The following is a 19066-nucleotide window of genomic DNA, read 5'->3' on the forward strand; positions in this document are numbered from 1 at the left end:
CAAATTCTTGGAAATAAAATACTTTTTAGACTTGATTTTTTTTTTTTTAAATTTGGGCTTTTCCCCCATGATTCCCTGAACTAGGGAGAGATAGATATTCCCTGTCACACATACAACTCCTGGAACAGGGCATACTGTCCAGAGGTGACAAAAAATTTTCTTTTTCTAAAAAAAAAAAAGATTTATTTATTTATTTGAGAGAGAGAGCACAGGGTGGGAGGGGCAGAGGGAGAGGGAGGAAGAGAATCTCCAGCAGACTCCCTGCTGAGGGTGGAGCCCTACATGGGGCTCGATCCCAGGACCCTGAGATCACGACCTGAGCCAAAACCAAGAGTCAGCCGCCCAACCAACTGTGCCACCCAGGCACCCCAAAAATTGTCTTTTTTTTTTATTACTTTGGTTTGCTTTGAACTTCTTCGTTCTGCCCTAAACCTTTTTCTGGATAGTTTCATTTTGTTTAAAATCCATGTATTCTACTATGGTAGAATTATAAATCTAGCACTTCCTGAGCAAGTTTAAAAGTGATAGTTTGAGATCATTAGTATACCTCCACAGCATATTCTCCTCATAGTATCTCTATGTGGTTAATGACAAATGAGATCCACATAATCCTTTTTTAGAGTAAGTGACCCCAAAGAGTAAGAAAGGAAATCGTGCAATCATTCTAATGTTATATTGCCTGTCAGATCCAAAGCTAAGATAGAGCTCCAGTCCTTGCCTCCGATCCTTGGTTCACTTTTAAACTTCCCTGTCGTTTATCTAACAACAACAACAAAAAATCATTTATTCAACAAATACTTATTGCCTATACCCTGGTAGTTCATCCAGAGATGAAGCAGATAGAGTCTCCATCCTCTAAGACCACACAGGTTAGCAGAAGAAACAGTAAATGCATGACGACAGGATAATATGATAAGGTGTGGGGTGGCATGGGGGCCCAGAAAAGGTGCATCTCTGTAGACTCTGGGAGGGCTGGGGCTGGGGGGCAAGACAACATGAAGGAGGGACACTTGAATGATGACTGTGTGTGCTGGCAAAGCAAGGAGGAGGGCGCAGCAGGTGCAGAGGCACCGAGATGTGACAGTTGTGCTAAGGTGGGTTGTGTCTGGAAGGTGGGACCCGCGACTGCCTTTGCCCGTTCAGTGCAACGGGAACTGACAAGCCTGAGTCCCAGCGGGGCATGAATTTTCCAATTATTCTGAGTCTGGTTCCTGCACATGTGCACTTCTGAGGGTCATTTGGCACTCACTGACCCCCTTATCAGAATAGGAAGGAACCGTGTGCCCACGGGTATATCCGATGATTGGAAGCCACTTCCCGGTGATATTCGCCACCAGCTTGCCTCTTCTTATTTTTGACCTCAGCATTACATCCTAGCCCAGAAGTGTGGTTGGGGGCTCTGACATTATCAGTATTGACAGCTTCTGGAGCCCAGTTGATGGGCCCGACTGCTCCCCCTGCGTGCCCGGGGGCAGGAGTTCACGGAGAACTCCTAAGCTGTCAGCATTTGGAGAGTCCGAGCCTGAAGCTGAGTTGTGGTGAGGAAGGAAAAGAGGCCTCCCACCTCACCATCTCCGTAAGGATCACCTTCATCGAGGTGCAGCAAGAATCATGAATTATAACCTGGCTATCTTTGTGTTTGGCCTCCTAACCACTAAATCAGGTAGAGTTCTTTGTTGCAAACAAAAGAAATGAAGTCCGGTTAGCTCGAAGAGAATTTGTTGGAAATAAAATACTTTTTTTTCTGAGTACTCGCAGAATCAGTGAGAGTTTTGAGCAAGTGTAACAACAGTGAGCACATAGCCCGTGTGCGGTGCCCTCTTCTCGGCTCCTCACATGGATGAACTCGCTTAATAACACTGTAAAGTAGCTACCGCCATTATCCCCCCTTTCGTGTTGAGAAAAATGGGGAAAGGGAGAGATGAAATGATTCACCCAAGCTCACAGAGTATGTGGGTCAGGATTCTAACCCAGCATTCGGGCTCCAAAGGCTTTTCCAAATGTTAAGAAGCGGGATCTACAGGAGGTCAGAGAGCAATGGAACAAATGCTCATTCCTCTAGGTTTCTTTGTCTCTTTGCTCAGTTTTGAGTTCCAAGGAGCTGGCATACTGCTGGCCTAGATCAGGGCATGTGTTTGCCCCTCGTGGGGGTGAAAACCGTGGGATCAGGGCCTATTCCATTCCCACCAGACTGTACCCCATGGGGAAGAGGCAATTTCTCAAAGCAAAATGAGCGTGCTATTATGAGGAACTGGATGGCCAACAGCAGAAAAACTGGGGTCCCTGCGATTTCTGGAGAAGCCTCTCTGGGGTCTTGTTAGTAGAGTGCCAGCCCCTGAACCCAGGGCTTTCCATGAACATGAGACAGCCCCACGGGGTGTGTATCATTACCCCATTTCCCAGGTAAGGACACAAGGGCTCAGAGACGGTCAGAAACCCAGTCACAGAAAATTAGGGTTTGCACTCAGACCCTGACTCCCAAGTCCACTTCTAGGGGTCCACTCAGCGGGGCTTCTGAGCACATGGCCAACAGGTAGGGGAGGGTCCGCTTATTCTGCACTCAAGGCCTCCATTAGTGTGACCTGGGGAGCAGAGCACCTCAGTGACGGTCTCCCATCTACCAAAGCCTGAGTGGCTGGCTTGGTGGAAAATTTCCCTCTGTAGGAATTCCTGAGTCCAGCCAGCCGACATGTAGCTACACTGCATCCATTCCAGGTTCACATTGCCTTTATCTGAAACCTCTCTGCAAGAAAGGAGCTTCCCCTTCCCCTGAACCTCCCTCCATCCCACCCACCTCCTTTGGAAGGGTCTAAGGGGGAAAAAAAAAAAAGGAAGGAAGTTGGAAGGGTGTCTGGCTCTATTTTTCTCATCTGAAGTGGGAAAGAATCTAAAATCACCCAAAGGAGTGGGTCTCAGGTGCTCGCACCGGGGTAGGACCCCTGGGAAGAGGCCACAAAACTGGGATGAGCCAGACAGGGCAGGCCGGGAGGTGAGGCCATGTCAGGAATAAGGCATCATAGCTCTAGAAATAGAACCTCAGTCTACAGCGCTGCCCCTGAGCCCCACCCAAGGGAACAAAGACTCATCCTTGCTCTTCTGCTGCCCCGGAGCCCATGCACTAGATTTGGTCGATTCATTATTCACGAGTGAGCAATTCACAGACACTAGTGAGTGTCTGTTCTGTGCGGGTACAGTACTGGAGACACAAAGAGGAATTCACTGCTCACCTGGCAGTCCTGGGCCAGTGAGTGACACCGGCAGGTAGACGAGTAACTGGATCTCAAGACAGACAGTGACAAGGACTAGCCCTGGGGGAAAGTGAGAGGCTGAGGGAGGACAGTGGAGAAGGGGCCCCACAAACGCATGGACTCTTGGAAGACTTCGTGGAAGAGGAGAACTTGGAGTGGGACTTGGGCAAGCTGAGCAGGACTGAAGATGGACATCCTCAGTGGAAGTGACAGCTGGGACAAGAGCTCAGGGTCATGGATCTGCCAGAAGGTAGGTGCTTGGGTTGCAAGTGAGCCCAGGGAGGGAGAAGGTGCTGATTCTTCCGACCCATCCTCATCTGTAGGAGGCCAACAGATGGTTGTTGAGTGAAGAGCGATGAATGGATGAAAGTGTTGACAGCCAGGCTGAGAAGTTCTGACTTTGTTTTGCTTGAGCCACCGGAGAGAAAACCTTGAACCTGGGGTTTGGAAGGAGAGACATTCTGGCAGAGATGGGATTTTTTTATAGAAGGAGGAATGCATTTCCAGGCAGAGCAGAACAGATGAGGATCAACTCCAGGTTTATGGCTAAAGCAGGACATCTGTGAAAGTCCTACTTAGACCTTTTTGCATTTTGCTGGGGCTGCCCTAACAGAGTCCCACAGACTACATGACTTAGGAGACTGAAAATTTATTCTCTTGCGGTTCTGGGGGTCAGAAGTTTGAAACGAAGGTGACACAAGGCCACTTCCTTCAAAGGCTCTAGGGAGGGATTGGTTCCAGGCCTCTCTCCCAGCTTCTGGTAGCTCCTTGGCCTGTGGCTGCATCACCCCGTCTTTACGTGGTGACCTCCCTCCATGTGTGTCTATCTCTGTGTCAAACTTCCCCTGTATCTAAGGACACCAGTCTTATTGGATTAGGGCCCACCTAAGGGCCTCATTTTAACTTGAATACCTCTTTAAAGACCCCATCTCCAGATAAGGTCACATTCTGAGGTACTAGGGTTAGAACTCCAACATATCTTTTTGGGAGGACACAATTCAACCCATAAAGCCCCCTTGAGGCTGATCAAAGGTGAGGGCTTGAGCTGAGAAGTATCTTGACTGCAGGAAAATGGCAGCCTCTCCCCACGTGGCACCCCACTGGCTGGGATGATGGATGCTCTGGCCATCTGGTGTGCTTCTATCCCCTGCCAGAGGCCTGTCCTACCAACATATTCCCGTAGCATCCTTGTCTGCCTGATCACCAAGGTCAACAGTGTGCTAATCTTACCAGGCACACGAATCTTGAACAGAAGATAAATCTAAGAATGAGAAGCTCAGAAGCTGCCCGGGGAAATGATGAGGCTGGAAGGTCACCACTGTGTCACCCATTGGTGTCCCAGTTGCTGGGTCCTCATCCCTTACACAGCAGGAGGGAACATTTCAGAAGGTGCATGGGAAAGGTCCCAGTGGGCTTGGACTCCCCAAGGGGGGAGTTGGATTTTACCCTGGGAGGGTGAGGAGGCCACCTGCTTGGGTGGGATGTGGGTACGTCTTCATGCTCGCGCCTCTCCAGGCACCAGCCTTACCCTATGATCTCTTCCATCTAACCGATCCTGAGTTTTATCCCATTTTAACAGACTAGTAATCTAGTAAGTAAAGTGTGTCTCTGAGTTCTGGATGCTGCTCTAGGAAATTAATCAAACCCGAGGAGGGGGTCATGGGAACCTCTGATCTATAGCCCATCTGCCAGAATCAGAGGTGACACGTGGGCTTGAGATTGGCATCTGAAGTGGGTGGTGGACAGTCTTGTAGGACTGAGCCCTTAACCTATGGGATCTGATGCTGTCTCCAGGTATTGAGTTGAATTGGTGCACACCCAGCTGGTGTTGCTCGGTGCAGGGGAAAGAACCCACACATTGAAAATGGTGTCAGAATCATAAATAGAAACATCTTTTTGAGAACTATGTTCTATGACTGTGTCCACACAATCCCTCCCATCCCTCAACTGCATTAGGACCAAGGTTGAATGAGGTGTGGGGATGACATGCCGACCCTATCCTCTACCTACCGGGTGCACTCTCGGCTCTCCCGCTTTCCCCACTAAGCCCACCCCTGGGCAACGCTGGAGTGGGAAGTTAAGTGCTGGTCAGCATCTCCTCCACCTGTGGGAGGGCCACTAGGCTGTGCAGGTGCATCGCCCAAGAATGTCACTTTGACCTCTGGAAAGTTGCTATGGCCACTGCATATCTGAAATTTTCATGGAGTGGAGAATGGAGCTCAGGTCTGACAAATTCCTGAGACATTGGGAGGTAGGCAGCCCCGCCTGAACAGACAGAATGTCGGGGACGGGGATCTGTTCAAGACTAAAGATGCAGCCAGCGATGAGGGGCTGTCCCAGCCCACCAGCCCTGCCTCCAAGGAGTGTTGGTGGAAGATCAGGTTTCTTCTTCCTCCATGTTGGTTGAGTATCTGAAAGCAGCATGAGCTAAGTGCCTGGGCTTTGGGTCCAGAAAAACCTGGCTTTGAGCCCTGGCTCTGCCACTTTCCAGCTGTGTGATCTGGAGAAAACTACTTCACCTCTCTGAGCCTCAATCCTCTCTGCTATAAAATGAGGATAATAATAATAGCACCTCCCTGAGAGGTTGTGAGCAATCAGCTAAATTAGGCATGGAAAGGCTTGGCACTTAGGGAATGTTATCCCTTGTTACTGTTGCTGTTGATGGGACGTCCCCAGTGTCAGGGAGCTGTGCCACTGCAAGAGAGGACAACTTGCCGCCGGGTTCAGGCAGCCAGAGTGTGCTCTGAGGCACACGAACTACAGCCATCTCAGTAGGACCCCCGCTTCTGGCCTCAGAGGGCGGGTCTTTCATGGATGGGTCTTGTCCTCATACCTGCCCCGTGCCCTCCGTAAGGAACAGGGGATCCAAGTGGAAACAGGCCTTCAGTCAGGCACCATTTCTGGTCACTACTGTGTGCCAGGCACCTGGCCGGGAGCTGGGAATACAACACTGAATACACCCAACGTGACCTCACCCAAGCGCGGGCCTCTGAGGTGTCAGACACTGAACATTCCAGTGATCACACGCGAGATGAGATTGGAAAGGATAAGTTCAGTTGCCAGGTATGGCAGGCTGAATTACGGCCCCCAAGGACGCCCCCGTCCCAATCCCCGAACCTGTGAATATGTGACCTTATATGGTAAAAAGGACTTTGCAGGTGTAAGGAGTTTGAGATAAGGAGGTGGTTCTGGATTACTCATCTGGGTCTGATGTCATCATGAGGATCCATGTAAGAGGAGGGAGGAGGCCAGAGTTAGTAGTAGGAGACCCGAGGACACAGCAGGAGGCTGACCAATGGAGGAAGGGCCAGGAGCCCGGGGGTCTATGTGCCTCTAGACGGTGATAGAGTCAGGGAAACAGATTCTCCCTTAGATTCTCCAGAAGGAACCAGCCCTGCTGACACCTTGATTTTAGCTCTGCAAGACTCCAGAACTGTAAGCGAATAAACCCAGTATTGACTCAGGCCACTAAGTTTATGGTAACTTGTCTAGCAGCAGCAAGAAACTAATACACCCTAAGAACTCACAACCAGGGCAACTGAATAAGTCTGAGAAATCAAGGAAAGGTAGATCCCCTCACAGTATTCGCTTATTTTGCGTCAGCCCTGGGTGGGGGCAGTAAGGGCAGGCAGGGTCTTCATAGATACAGTTCTTCGATGTGGACAGGGTCACAGCAACAGCCTCCATCTAGAGGTTCTGGATTTGGCGGATCACAGAACAGAGCACTGGATCAGCATCTAGAGCCCCATTCAAATACCATGTCTCCTCCTTACTGGCTCAGTGGCCAGAAACATACGAGTCACTGGGGACAGAGCTGATCCTCTATGCTGTCTAGCCTCAGGGGACTCCCCCCTCAAATCTGGGCCACATCCACTGGAAAGAAGCTGCCTGGGTAACCCCTGGTTGCTTAGTTCTTCCACCAAAGATATTTTCTGCTACTTGAGGGGGGGGTCCCCTTAGCCTGTGGCCCACAGTAGACACAGAAGAGGCTTGCCATCCAGCATTGCTCCTCTCCCAGCAAAGACTGGTCTGATCTTTCCCTAAGTGGACTTCTACCTGAGAGTCCTGTTCCCTTAGCATCAGTCCTCCACACCCTCCAGACCCTGTGGAACAAAGTCTCTATAACCTGGCCCCTTGGGGGTGGGCACTGGGTCCTGGGAGCCGACTGGGAAAGAAGGATCTTACGAGGTCAAGGAATCTGGGAGGTCTGGCTGCCACTACCTCATTGGGGAGAGGGGGTGTCCCCATTCCCATCTTAGCACCCTGTGTGGGCCAATCCCCTCCCCTCTCCCAGGACCCCCCTGCACCTGCCTGTCCCTATGAGTTGTCCCCCGGGAGACGGGTGCTAGGTATTCCAGTCTCTGGCTCTGTCACTACATCTGTTTCAATAGTAAGGCCCACCATTGGGTTTCCAAGGCTTAATTTAGGCTGACCACTAGGACAGTTTTGTTTATTTGGTTACTGAGCTCTTCAAGCCTGTGGCTAGCAGTTTGGAGAAGACTGGAAAACAGAGCTGCTCTCTGCCATCTGGAGAGGGGATGCTGCTCTGGGACAGGGCTTCTCCAGCTGTTGGCAGGTCGCTCAGAAAAGGGAGTGAGCAGGACTAGGTGAAAGAATGCTTGAGACGCCAGGCATGGAAGGACATCAGTATGTCCCACCTAGTATGGTGACATTTGGGTGGATCAGTGGTGGCAGTTAACTAGAAAGAGTTAAGACCCACAAGTCATGAAAAGCATCTCGATCAGCAGGGTAGGGTCAGACTGCCAGCGCCCAGTACCATATGGGGCTCTGTGCCCTAGAAACGGTGGGTTCGGAGGGACCACATGGCCATTTTAATTATGCCCAGCATGTGGGAGAACTGAGTCTTGCGTAGCTCAAGGGAGCTAGTCAGACAAAATCTAGAACAAAATCAACTCACTGACACAGCTATTTATGCAGCACATTCTAAGTGTAAGGCACGGTGTTCTCCACACAACATGCATAGGACAAGCTTGCCAGACATCGGGGGCCTGGGATTGGCCAACAGAGCAGGAAAGCCAATGCACTCCTGGGCCACATGTCTCAAAGACAGTGAGCTGTGTCCTAGAAGCCAGCCCAGTCTGAGATCAAAGGGCACACTTCCTTTGGGGAGGGTAGCAAAAGCTTCAGGAAGAGGTGGCATTTGGGAAGGGTCTGTACAGATGGATGGGATGTTAGCAGGCAAGAACATGCAAAACTTGAGCAAGAGAGCTTATGAGGCAGAGGGCACTACAGGAGCCAAGGCGGGGAGGACAGAAGCCCAGGGGTGGCCGATCCTAGTCTGACTGAAGGGTAGAAACCACATGGGCAGCCCTGGGAGGTGACACTACAGAGGGCGACAACGTCCAGAGCCTGGGACAGGACCTTGATTCAGTGGGGAGTGGAGAACGTTGGTGAGAAGGGAAATGCCATGGTCAGGGCTGAGTTTGAGAGACAATGGTCAAGAGGTTACTTGGATGTGTGGGATTCAGTTTTCTGGCATGACCTTTAAGTGGTGATCTTCAGCATGTAATCGGACATTGCCCCTATCACTGCATGTGGGCAGCCTTAAACTCAAAGCCCCACCTTACACCCCAGTAGACAGGCACTACTGGGGGCCTTGCCTTCTCTCATTTAGCAGTGGGGTCTATAGCGCTAAAAGGAAGGATTCCCTAGCTCGTGGGGAAAATGTTCTTCAAACTTAAGTGATGATGTTAGATGCACACAAATGGACATTGTAATAAGATGGGTCTCAGGGCACCTGGGTGGCTTAGTTAAGCATCTGACTCTTGATTTCTGCTCAGGTCATGATCTCAGCACTCAGCTCCAGAGTTAGCTTGAGATTCCCTCTCTCCCTCTGCCCCTTCCCCTGCTTGCACTCTCTAAATAGATGATAGATAGATAGATAGATAGATAGATAGATAGATAGATAGATAATAGATAGATAGATAGATAGATAGATAGATAGATAGATAGATAGATGATAGATAGATAGATAGATAGATAGATAGATAGATAGATAGATAAAATCTTTAAAAAAATAATAACAACATGGCTCTTATTCCTCCACCCCCTTCAAGCCTATGGACAATAGCTTCCTTGAGAGAGGCACCGACTTTCTCGAGCTTTTACATTCAAACCAGAATGGCTTCTAGTAAGCTGTATGACCTTGGGCAACTTCACAAAAGAAACATTTAATGAGTGTCCACTGTGTGTAAGGCATGCCACCCATACAGAGTGTGCCTTCTACCATCAAAGGGAACGCACTCATCTGTGTGTGCACTCTTTACGGTCACCTTTTACTAGAAGCTCAGTTTCTGTGTGTGTGAAATGAGAGGCTGGACTGAGCCATGTCTAGATCCTTGGTTCTAACCTCCTGCCCCCCTGCCCCCCTGCTGGGTAACCAGATGTGAGAGAACAAGGACCAGGTTGGAAAGGAAGCAGCTTAGGAGCCCGCGCACAGAGACCATGACAAACATAGAATTATCTCTGAGGCCATTTGAACCCAAACTGTAATAGATCCCAATTAGGCAATTTATTTTTTTTAAGATTTTATGTATTTATTCGAGAGAGAGACAGAACGAGCGGGGGCGGGGCTGGGCAAAGGGAGAGGGAGAAGCAGATTCCCCCCTGAGCAGGGACCCTGACGAGGGGCTCGATCCCAGGACCCTGAGACCAAGACCCAAGCTGAAATCAAGAGTCAGACACCTAACCAACTGAGCCACCCAGGCGCCCCCAGTTAGATAATTTAGATAAATGCATGCCTTAGGCTATTCAAGCTGCTGTAACAAAATACCACAGAGTGAGTGGCTTCAACAACAGATCCATTCTTACTGTTCTGGAGGCTGCAAGTCCAAGATCCAGGTGCTGGCTGAGTCAGTTCCTATTGAGCCTCTCTTCCTGCCTTATCTCTGGCTGGCCACCCATAGACTGTGTCCTCACATGGTCTTTCCTTGGTACGTGTGCAAGAAGAGAGAGAGAGAAAGATATTTCTCCTGCCTCTTCCTCTAAGGACACGAATGCCATCATGGGAGCTCCACCCACATGACCAAATTACCTCCCAAAGGCCCACGACCAAATACCGTCACATTGGGGGTTAGGGCCTTCACGTATGGATTTTCGGGGAACACAAACATTCAGTCCGCAACAATTCATATATGGCAGACCTGGGTTTCACAATTAAAGAGGATTTCGGGAATGCTTGAGTTACATTACTAAGCATAATCATAAGACATCTTTGGAGGTAGGGGTTATTACCATCCTTCCCATCTTATAGGGGAGGACACTGTAGAACAAAGAGATGAAGATGCCCAACTAACCAGTGATGGAGCCTGGATTTGAACCATACTAGCCCAGAGTCCTCATGCCTCATGCATTATAATGCACTGCTCCACCATCCAGAATGGAAGACGAGGGCCCTGTGTACCTAGAAGTGGCTCCTTGGAGCTGCCGGTGAACACGTAATGCTGGGCCAGGCAGACTGTTGCTTTGACCCAGCTCGGAAATACTTACAGGAACGTAATTCTAACCTTCAAAGAATAGGAAGACATAAAATGCAACTTTCTGATGCAGATTAAAATCCATTCAGTCATGGGGCGCCTGGGTGGCTCTGTCAGATGGGTGTCTGACTCTTGATTCCAGCCTGGGTCTTGGTCTCATGGTTGTGAGTTTGAGCCCCATGCTGGGCTCCACACTGGGCATGGAGCCTACTTAAAAAAAATCCATTCAGCCATGAATCACTGTATTGTACACCTGAAACTAATATAACACTGGATGTTGACCATCCTGGAATTAAAATACTTTAAAAATCCACTCAATCATGAAAAACATTCATCTTCTGCCTGGATATTTCCTTTCTTTTCAAGAGTTTGGTATAGTCGCCAAACAAAGAGACAACACAACCCATTCTCATTTCTCAGACCGCAGGCTCTTCTCTCAGACCAGAAAGGGACAATTTTCAGTGTCCACAGCTAGTACTCCAAACAGTCCCCAGGGAAAAGAGGAAACACATGTCTATAAATAAATATATAAGTAAACAAACAAATAAATAAATAAATAAAACAGAAGCAAAATACAATATGCTGTAAACCCCTAACACAAAGCCAACAAATAAACCATTTGCCTCTTAAAAAATGATTTCCACATTCACCCCAAAAACCTTTGCTCCTTTTCCACTAGAACACCCAGGTCCAACTTCCACAATGCTATCCCCTGGGCAGGTAGAGGTGACTTGTGCCCATTTCATAGATGAAACAATCAAGGTCAAGAAAAGTATAAGTGTGTGCTTGCAGGACATCACCTAGTGCCCACCCCCCGCCCCGCCCCAGCACTCACACTGCCATCAGGGGTTCTTCCATGGAGATAATGGGAGACCAGGGTGCAGGAACCCTCAGGCAAATGAACACACTGCTGGACCCTGGGATGGTTTGTGCTCAGGTAGCCCCTCCAGGGGGCATTGAGAAGAAGGGGCGGGAAAGGTCAGGCAGCAAGGCTGGTGTGCCTGGCAGCAGTGTCTACTGAGCTGTGAGATTATTCCCCTTTGAGCTGGGTATTGGCCTAAGGTCACTGGTGTCCTTCAAAACCACTCTGTTCTCGGGCTCCCAGCCACGCTCCTTGGTCTACTTGCCAAGGAGGAAGCAGGTGGACGGGCCTGGCAGTGGGCTGGGCTGCTGGGAGGCTGGCACTGGATGGCTGGAGCGGGGACAGAGCTGAGCTGGTGCCAAGTGCCAGCCAGAGGGTGGAGGACCCTCACTAAGGCGGCACTCGGGGCTCCTCTCTGGCAAAGGGCGTGAGCAGCCGTGATGGAGTTACCGGGATCTGTCCTGCGTTAGCATATACCTCCAGTCAAGCAATCACCATCAGTCAGTGAGCATTTTCTGCGCCCCTCCTTTGTGGCGGCACCACTGGCTAGAAATGCAAAGACAAAAGACAAAGTCCCCAGCCTCAAAGACTATATAGGTTAACAGGAGATGGGCCCCTCCTTGGGGAAGGAACTGGTGCAGCCTCTGTGGGCCCCATGTTTTGGAAACTGGAATAGGGAAGGAAGTGCTACACTTTTCTAGACACTGATAGACTTCAATTTAAAATCCTTGTTGTTGGGGGCGCCTGGGTGGCTCAGTCGTTAAACATCTGCCTTCGGCTCAGGTCATGATCCCAGTGCCCCTGCTCGCTGGGAAGCCTGCTTCTCCCTTTCCCTCTCCCCCTGCTTGTGTTCCCTCTCTCGCTGTGTCTCTCTCTGTCAAATAAATAAATAAAATCTTTAAAAATAAATAGATAAATAAAATCCTTTTTGTTGGGGCACCTGGAGGGCTCAGTCGGTTAAGAGTCCAACTCTTGATTTCAGCTCAGGTCATGATCTCAGGGTTGTGAGATTGATCCCCTCGTCTGGCCCTGCGCTCAGTGGGGAGTCTGCTAGAGATTCTCTTTCTCCCTCTGCCCCTCCCCCTGCTCATGCTCACGCACTCTCTCTCTCTTTCTCTCTCACATAAATAAATAAATCTTTTTTAAAAAAGTGAAAGAGCACTGCATGTTATACGCAAATAATGAATCATGGAAACTACATCAAAAACTAATGATGTACTGTATGGTGACTAACATAACATAATAAAAAAAGTAATAATAAAAATAAATAAAAAATAAATAAAATCCCTGTTGTTAATGATCCCCTTGGGGCCCATGAACAATGCTGACTTCTCAGTTTCCTTTGTGGGTGCAGCTATCTGGGGATGGGCCAAGTTGTCCTAGGACCTGCGCCCCTCCCAGGACGGGTACAGGGACCTGTGCTGTCCAGAACAGTAGCCAGGGGCCACCTGTGGGGGTTGAAGCTTAAACTAAATAAAATGTAAAATGGAGCTCCTGAATTACATTAGGGGCCTTTCAATGCTGGGTACCACACATGGCTGGTGGCTGCCGAATTGGACAGAGCAGACATAGAACTCTTCTGTCATCCCCGTAAGTTTGATTGGCTCATCTTTGTGCATCGATACTTGCAATAGACAGTGGCACTGGGGATGGGGATTAAGGAGGGTGCGTGTTGTGATGAGGACTGGGTGTTGTATGTAAGTGAGGAATCACTGAATTCTACTCCAGAAACCAATATCGCACTGTCTGTTCACTACCTAAAATTTAAATTAAAAAAAAAGAAAGAAGAAAGAAAGAAAGAAAGAAAGAAAGAAAGAAAGAAAGAAAGAAAGAAAGAAAGAAAGAAAGAAAGAAAGAAAGAAAGAAAGAGGCACACTCTGGGTGAGCCATGGAGGGAGGAGTCTAAACCACCTGGGGCAGGGGTAGGGATGGGGAAGGCAGTGGAGAAAGGACCGAGCAGGACCGAGCCCAAACTTCACCTTGACCTCACCTTCAGTGTTGTTGGTGCTCCCTAGGTCTGAGGCCCCCTGCTTCTCTTTCCGCATGTTTCCCTGAGTCATCTCTTCTACTCCATGGCTTTAGTGACCACGGTCCTCAGAGATGCTCAGCCAGGCTGTGTTTGTACAGTTCAGTGGATCTCAAAAGACATTAGATCCCCTTCAAGGGCTTCATAAAAGACAGGCTCTGGCCCTTCCTTTCCAGTTTCTGATCAGCAGGCCCAGAGATGGGGCCATAAAAGTTGCATTTCAAACAAAGCCCCAGGTGACAGGTGCCCCTGAGGCTGCTGGTCCAGGAACCACACTCGGAGGATCCTTGGTATGGTCTAAAGAATACCAACCACTGATTCATTCATTCCACAAATATTCATGCAATGCTACCATGTGCCAGGGGCTCCTAGATGTGAACAAACCAGGCAAGTTCCCTGTGCTAGGGGGCTTACATTCGAGCGTGGGGAGACAACCAGTAAACAAAGCTATGTCGAGGGGTGATGAGCATTATAAAGAACAAAGCAGGGTGAGAGAAGAGGGCTATTTTATGGGGTCATCAGGAAAGGCCTCACTGACCAGGAGACATTTGAGCAATGACCTCAAGAAAGCAAGGGAGGGGCAAGGATATGACCCTGGCCTTTCTGGCCCCATCTTCAGCTTTTTAATTAGAAAAATATGACTCATGGTTAACATGCTTAACAATCAAGGTCATCAGTCTCTGTGATAGCTAGGTTTGGAGACAAATTTGATTGTGTGTGTGTGTGTACATTTTGTTAAAAAGAAGCCTAATGCTAAAGGCCATAGATTCCATCCGGGCCGGCAGCTCCACCTCTGGGCCTCCTCTGTCCACACCGCTCTCTGCAAGGAGAGGGGTCCCGAGGGTTAAGGGGACTACCGTAGAGCCCGTATCCCACCTCTAGACAATGCCTCAGGGTTCCCAGTCCAGATGGCTCCAGCCCATTTCTAGGGCCGGCAGGCCTCTTCCCTGCCCTACCCCCACCCAGGCCAAAAGACGAATAAGGATGGGGTGGGGTGGCTGGGACCTGGGATGTCCATACGTAAGCATCTGAGGGTCCTACTGATAAGGGATAGAACTACCGTGGGAGGAGAGGGCTCTATTTGCCTTCTGGTCCTGGGTTCTGCAAACATCAGGAGCAGACCAGTCAGCCTCAACAAATTAGCGGAACGCTCCTTACCTCTGTCCAGCTTTGGGGTCCAGACAGAAGAGTGTAGGTCAATCAACATTTGTCAACTGTTGCTGGAGGAATAAGCAACTGTTTAGGGCCCATGAGTCAGTAGTGGTCTCTGCATACATGAGGAATGGGGGCATGGGGGAACCGGCCCAGCCCCTCACCTACACGCACCAGCCTTGCTGGTGAAGAACAAACTGTATGCTGTTCACCCCTAATTTGCCTTTTCAACACACGATATCTTTTTAGGCCCAACTGTCCCAGGCCTTAAATGGGGTTTCCGATAAGGCGAAAGAAGCAAAGGAGTTTCTGGTCCAGCTGAAGAACATCCTGCAGCAGATCCAGGTGAGGAGAGCGCCAGCCCCGGGAGGGCAGTTAGTGTAGGAAGCAGACGAGAAGTGGCAAGAGGGAAGGGACAGTCCTGTGGCGAGCATTTTGTAGAAGGTTTAATTGTCGGGGCGCCTGGGTGGCTCAGTCGTTAAGCGTCTGCCTTCGGCTCAGGTCATGATCCCAGGGTCCTGGGATCGAGCCCCGCATCGGGCTCCCTGCTCCGCGGGAAGCCTGCTTCTCCCTCTCCCACTCCCCCTGCTTGTGCTCTCTCTCTTGCTGTGTCTCTCTCTGTCAAATAAATAAATAAAATCTTTAAAAAAAAAAAAAGAAGGTTTAATTGTCCTACTGCATAGCCTCAGAGGCAGGGAATCAGTGCATCAAAATACCAATGCATCATTTACTAAATCCATGTGTGTACCGAGCACCCGTATTGTGTCCCATACTGAGCCCAATACAGATCAAGAAGGCCCAGTCTCTGGCCACAGGAGCTGTCTGCAGGAGAGAGTGCACACGCGTGTGCTCTGCATGCATGCGCATGCATGGAGGACTGGTTCACAGAGATGATGAACCGGAAGGGACACACAGTCATGTTCTGGGGTGCCGGCGGTGAGAGCTTCAGCACAGGCCATGGCACGGGCTCGGAATCCTTGCTGATCTCAGAGACCTCGAAGGATTCTGTTTTAAGACCGAGACAGATCGTACAGCAAGAGCACTGTATTTTGTTTTCCTGTCTTCTGACTACAAAAAGCAAAAGTATATATTGTAGAAATCTTGGAAAGTAGAGAACAACAGACAGGACTAAGAAAAAATTCGATATCTCTCCACCTTAGGTGACCGCTTTACCATTTTGACATGTTCCTCCATGATTTAGACACACGTGTGTACATGCACACAGTGTGGGATTGTGCCGTACACAACTTGTAACCCCCCCCCTTTATTCCCTTTCCCAGTCTTTCATGAGCATTTTCCATGATATTAAAAACTCTTGGGGCGCCTGGGTGGTTCAGTCGGTTAAGCGGCTGCCTTCGGCTCAGGTCATGATCCCAGAGTCCTGGGATCGAGCCCCACGTCAGGCTCCCTACTCAGTGGAGAGCCTGCTTCTCCCTCTCCCTCTGCTTGCCTCTCTGCCTACTTGTGCTCTCTCTCTCTGTCAAATAAATAAAAGCTTAAAAAAAAAAACTCTTAATGAACAAGGTTTGAATGACAATAGATATTCCGCCATAGAGATGTGCCAAGATTCATGGTACCCCTCCTCTGACTCATATTCACATTGTTTCCAATGTAATAATGTTACAGATGACTTGGCCAAGAGCTTCTCTGAAATACTTCTCTGTGTCTAGCACTGGCCAGATTTCAGCACGTCTTCTCCCTAAAGCTCTCTGCCTCCCCCAGGAAAACGGACTGGACTATGAAGCCTGCCTGGTTGCTCAGTGTGATGCGCTGGTCGACGCTTTAACTCGGCAGAAAGCCAAGCTGCTCACCAAGGTCACCAAAGAGAGGGAGCACAAGCTGAAGGTAGGTACCTGGGTGATGACACCCTGGTCCTCATCACAGCCTCCACACCGCACGTGGGGTGGCGTACACAGTAGGCACCGGGTCAATATGAGTTGAGTGAGAGAATGGACGAATGAATGAATGAGGCGAAGAAGGGATGAGCAAGCTGCCCCTGCACCTGCTCACACTCACGTGACTTTCCCCAAAGCCATGCTCTCCCTACAAAGCTGCAGTAAGATGCCCACACTCCTGCTCAGGTCAGAAATACTGTCTCCCATCTTCTCTGAGGTCCTGTTTTCTATCTAAGGAATTCTGCCTCTCACCTTGCAGAGCAGAAGTGACCAGGGTTGGTGGCGAGGCCACACTCTGCTCAGGTCGCCAGCTCTGTCCCCTTCTTCAGGCCCTCTCTAGTATCTCATGCCCTCAAATGAGCAATAATAATATGACCAATGTCCACCGTGGGAAGGGGAGGGTTTCCCCTCACAGGACACTGGGCTCCTGGTCCAGGCAGGTGCCACGAACACTCTGCATCGACGGAGGACTGCTTCATTGTCTTGGGGGGTTCAACCTATTTTATAGACATTTCCCAAATGAATTAGGAAATAATACTTTCAAGGAAAGAAGGAATGAGTGTTGGGGATGGTCCGTGGCTTTCAAGTGAAGCAGCAGAACCCATCCATGACAGGTGAGAAGTAAGATAAGAAGTTGGTCACTGGTCCTGTGGGGAGTTTCAGACTGTGCACTTTCTCTGCTATCCAGAGTTCAGGAACAGAGTTCGTTCTGTCAGGCATTGGGCCCGCTTGTTGGGAAGTGGGTCCATTTATTCCCCAGGAGAGAGGGCCCATGGAGCTCAGGAGCAGAACAGCCAGAGGAGAGGGTGCAAAGTGGTCGCCTCTCCCAGGGCTTTCTCTGTGCTAATTCTCCAACTCCCACTACAGCCCAGCTGCTCTTCCTCTGATGAGAAGGTCACTAGGGGTTCTTTTCATCACAGATGGTTTGGGACCAGATCAATCACTGCACATTGAAGCTGCGCCAGTCAACGGGGCTGATGGAGTACTGCCTGGAGGTGATCAAGGAGAACGACCCCTCCGGGTTCCTGCAGGTGAGCCTGCGCTTGGGGGACAGAGACAGGCTTGGCTTCCCACTCCAAGTCCCCAAACTAGCCGAAGTTTTAGGACAGTCCCTTCCAGGGAATTGAGTAGATATTCCTTTGCTCAGAGATTCCAGAGGACCTAGGCTCTCCTCTTGGCTCTGACTCTCACTAGCTGTGACCCTGGTTCTGTGTCCTTATTAAAAGAGGGAGTCAAATGTCATAATTTCTAGGGCCAAAATGTCATGCATTTATGCTTCAACTTCCAGAGACCCCAACTCAACATTTTCCCCACAAATGGGAGAGGACAGTCTTTGCCAGACAAGCTGGAAAGATTGTGGTGGAGGAAGTGAGTTAGCAGAATCCACACGGCCCATTACCTCCATGTGCAGAGTCCTGCAGGCGTAGACAGATGGCCACTACCCGCAGAGCCCAAGCAGCCTTGCTGGGGCATCCCTCCAACAGCCGGGCTGACTCAGGGCCACGAGCCGCTCTCAAGAACACGACAGTGATTCAGATGGTGGTTCAGTCCTCCGTCTGCGGGGAAAACGATGAATCCCCTTGACTAGTCCCCAAGAAGGGTACATGGTATCATGGCTCCTCGGGGACACGTGCAAGTGTCAGAATGAGTAGAGGAGAACAGAGCTGGGGGCGTGATGGGGAGTTTAGAGCAGAGCAACTTGGAGGGAACACACTGTGGAGAGTGAGCTTCAAAACTCTGGGGCTATAGGAAGCACTTCCTTCAGACCCTGGGACAAACCACTGGTATGTTTCACTTTGCAAAGGACTAGATCTAGCAAAAGCAGAATAATGAAGACTGCTTTTGCGTATTTAAAAAAGAATCATTTGCTTCACAAAATGGTTTGGCCTGATATCTTTAAATAGCAAGTTCTTCTTCACATTTAGATGATTGCTCTTTTAAAATATGATTCCAACGATACAGTGCATTTTTATTTGCTCAGTGTCATGCTGGCAGGGATCATATCTTCTCTGCTGTGGCTTGAGAGCACGTGGCTAGCGCAGCCCCCCTCCTCCTCCCCAGCCACAGACACCAAGCCCCTCCTTCCCCACCACTTGCTGCATGAGTTTTCCTTTGCAAATCAAAACCCTAAACTCTGTGCTCCCCTTTAAGATCTCGGACGCTCTGATCAAGCGTGTCCAGGTGTCTCAGGAGCAGTGGGTCAAAGGTGCCCTGGAGCCAAAAGTGTCTGCGGAGTTTGATCTGACCTTGGACAGCGAGCCACTGCTGCAGGCCATCCACCAGCTGGACTTCATCCAGATGAAATGTAGGGGTGAGCCGTGGTTGGCCCAGTTCAGTCTGTGCTTCTTTCAGAAGAGGCATCCACTCTGAGGGGGCAGCTCAGGGTC

The 19066-nt window shown here is 49.8% G+C and overlaps 1 protein-coding gene across 11 annotated transcripts in view; it reads left to right on the forward strand.

The window, feature by feature from the left end:
• The window catches only part of TRIM67 (tripartite motif containing 67), a 49728-nt gene that overhangs the window by 18231 nt on the left and 12431 nt on the right, over nt 1-19066 (forward strand). For 5 of the 11 annotated variants that reach the window (XM_081824261.1, XM_081824263.1, XM_081824266.1 and 2 more), the window contains 4 exons: nt 15034-15129; nt 16507-16629; nt 17600-17710; nt 18831-18990. In XM_081824261.1, the coding sequence (XP_081680387.1) occupies nt 15034-15129; nt 16507-16629; nt 17600-17710; nt 18831-18990 (490 nt within the window). The remainder of the gene's footprint in view (nt 1-15033; nt 15130-16506; nt 16630-17599; nt 17711-18830; nt 18991-19066) is intronic. The other 6 variants (XM_081824262.1, XM_081824267.1, XM_081824269.1 and 3 more) reach the window with 3 other exon arrangements.

This window comes from Leptonychotes weddellii, chromosome 6 (genome assembly GCF_054177405.1).
Source record: "Leptonychotes weddellii isolate Sample4059 chromosome 6, ASM5417740v2, whole genome shotgun sequence".
In the NCBI taxonomy this organism is placed as follows: Eukaryota; Metazoa; Chordata; class Mammalia; order Carnivora; family Phocidae; genus Leptonychotes; species Leptonychotes weddellii.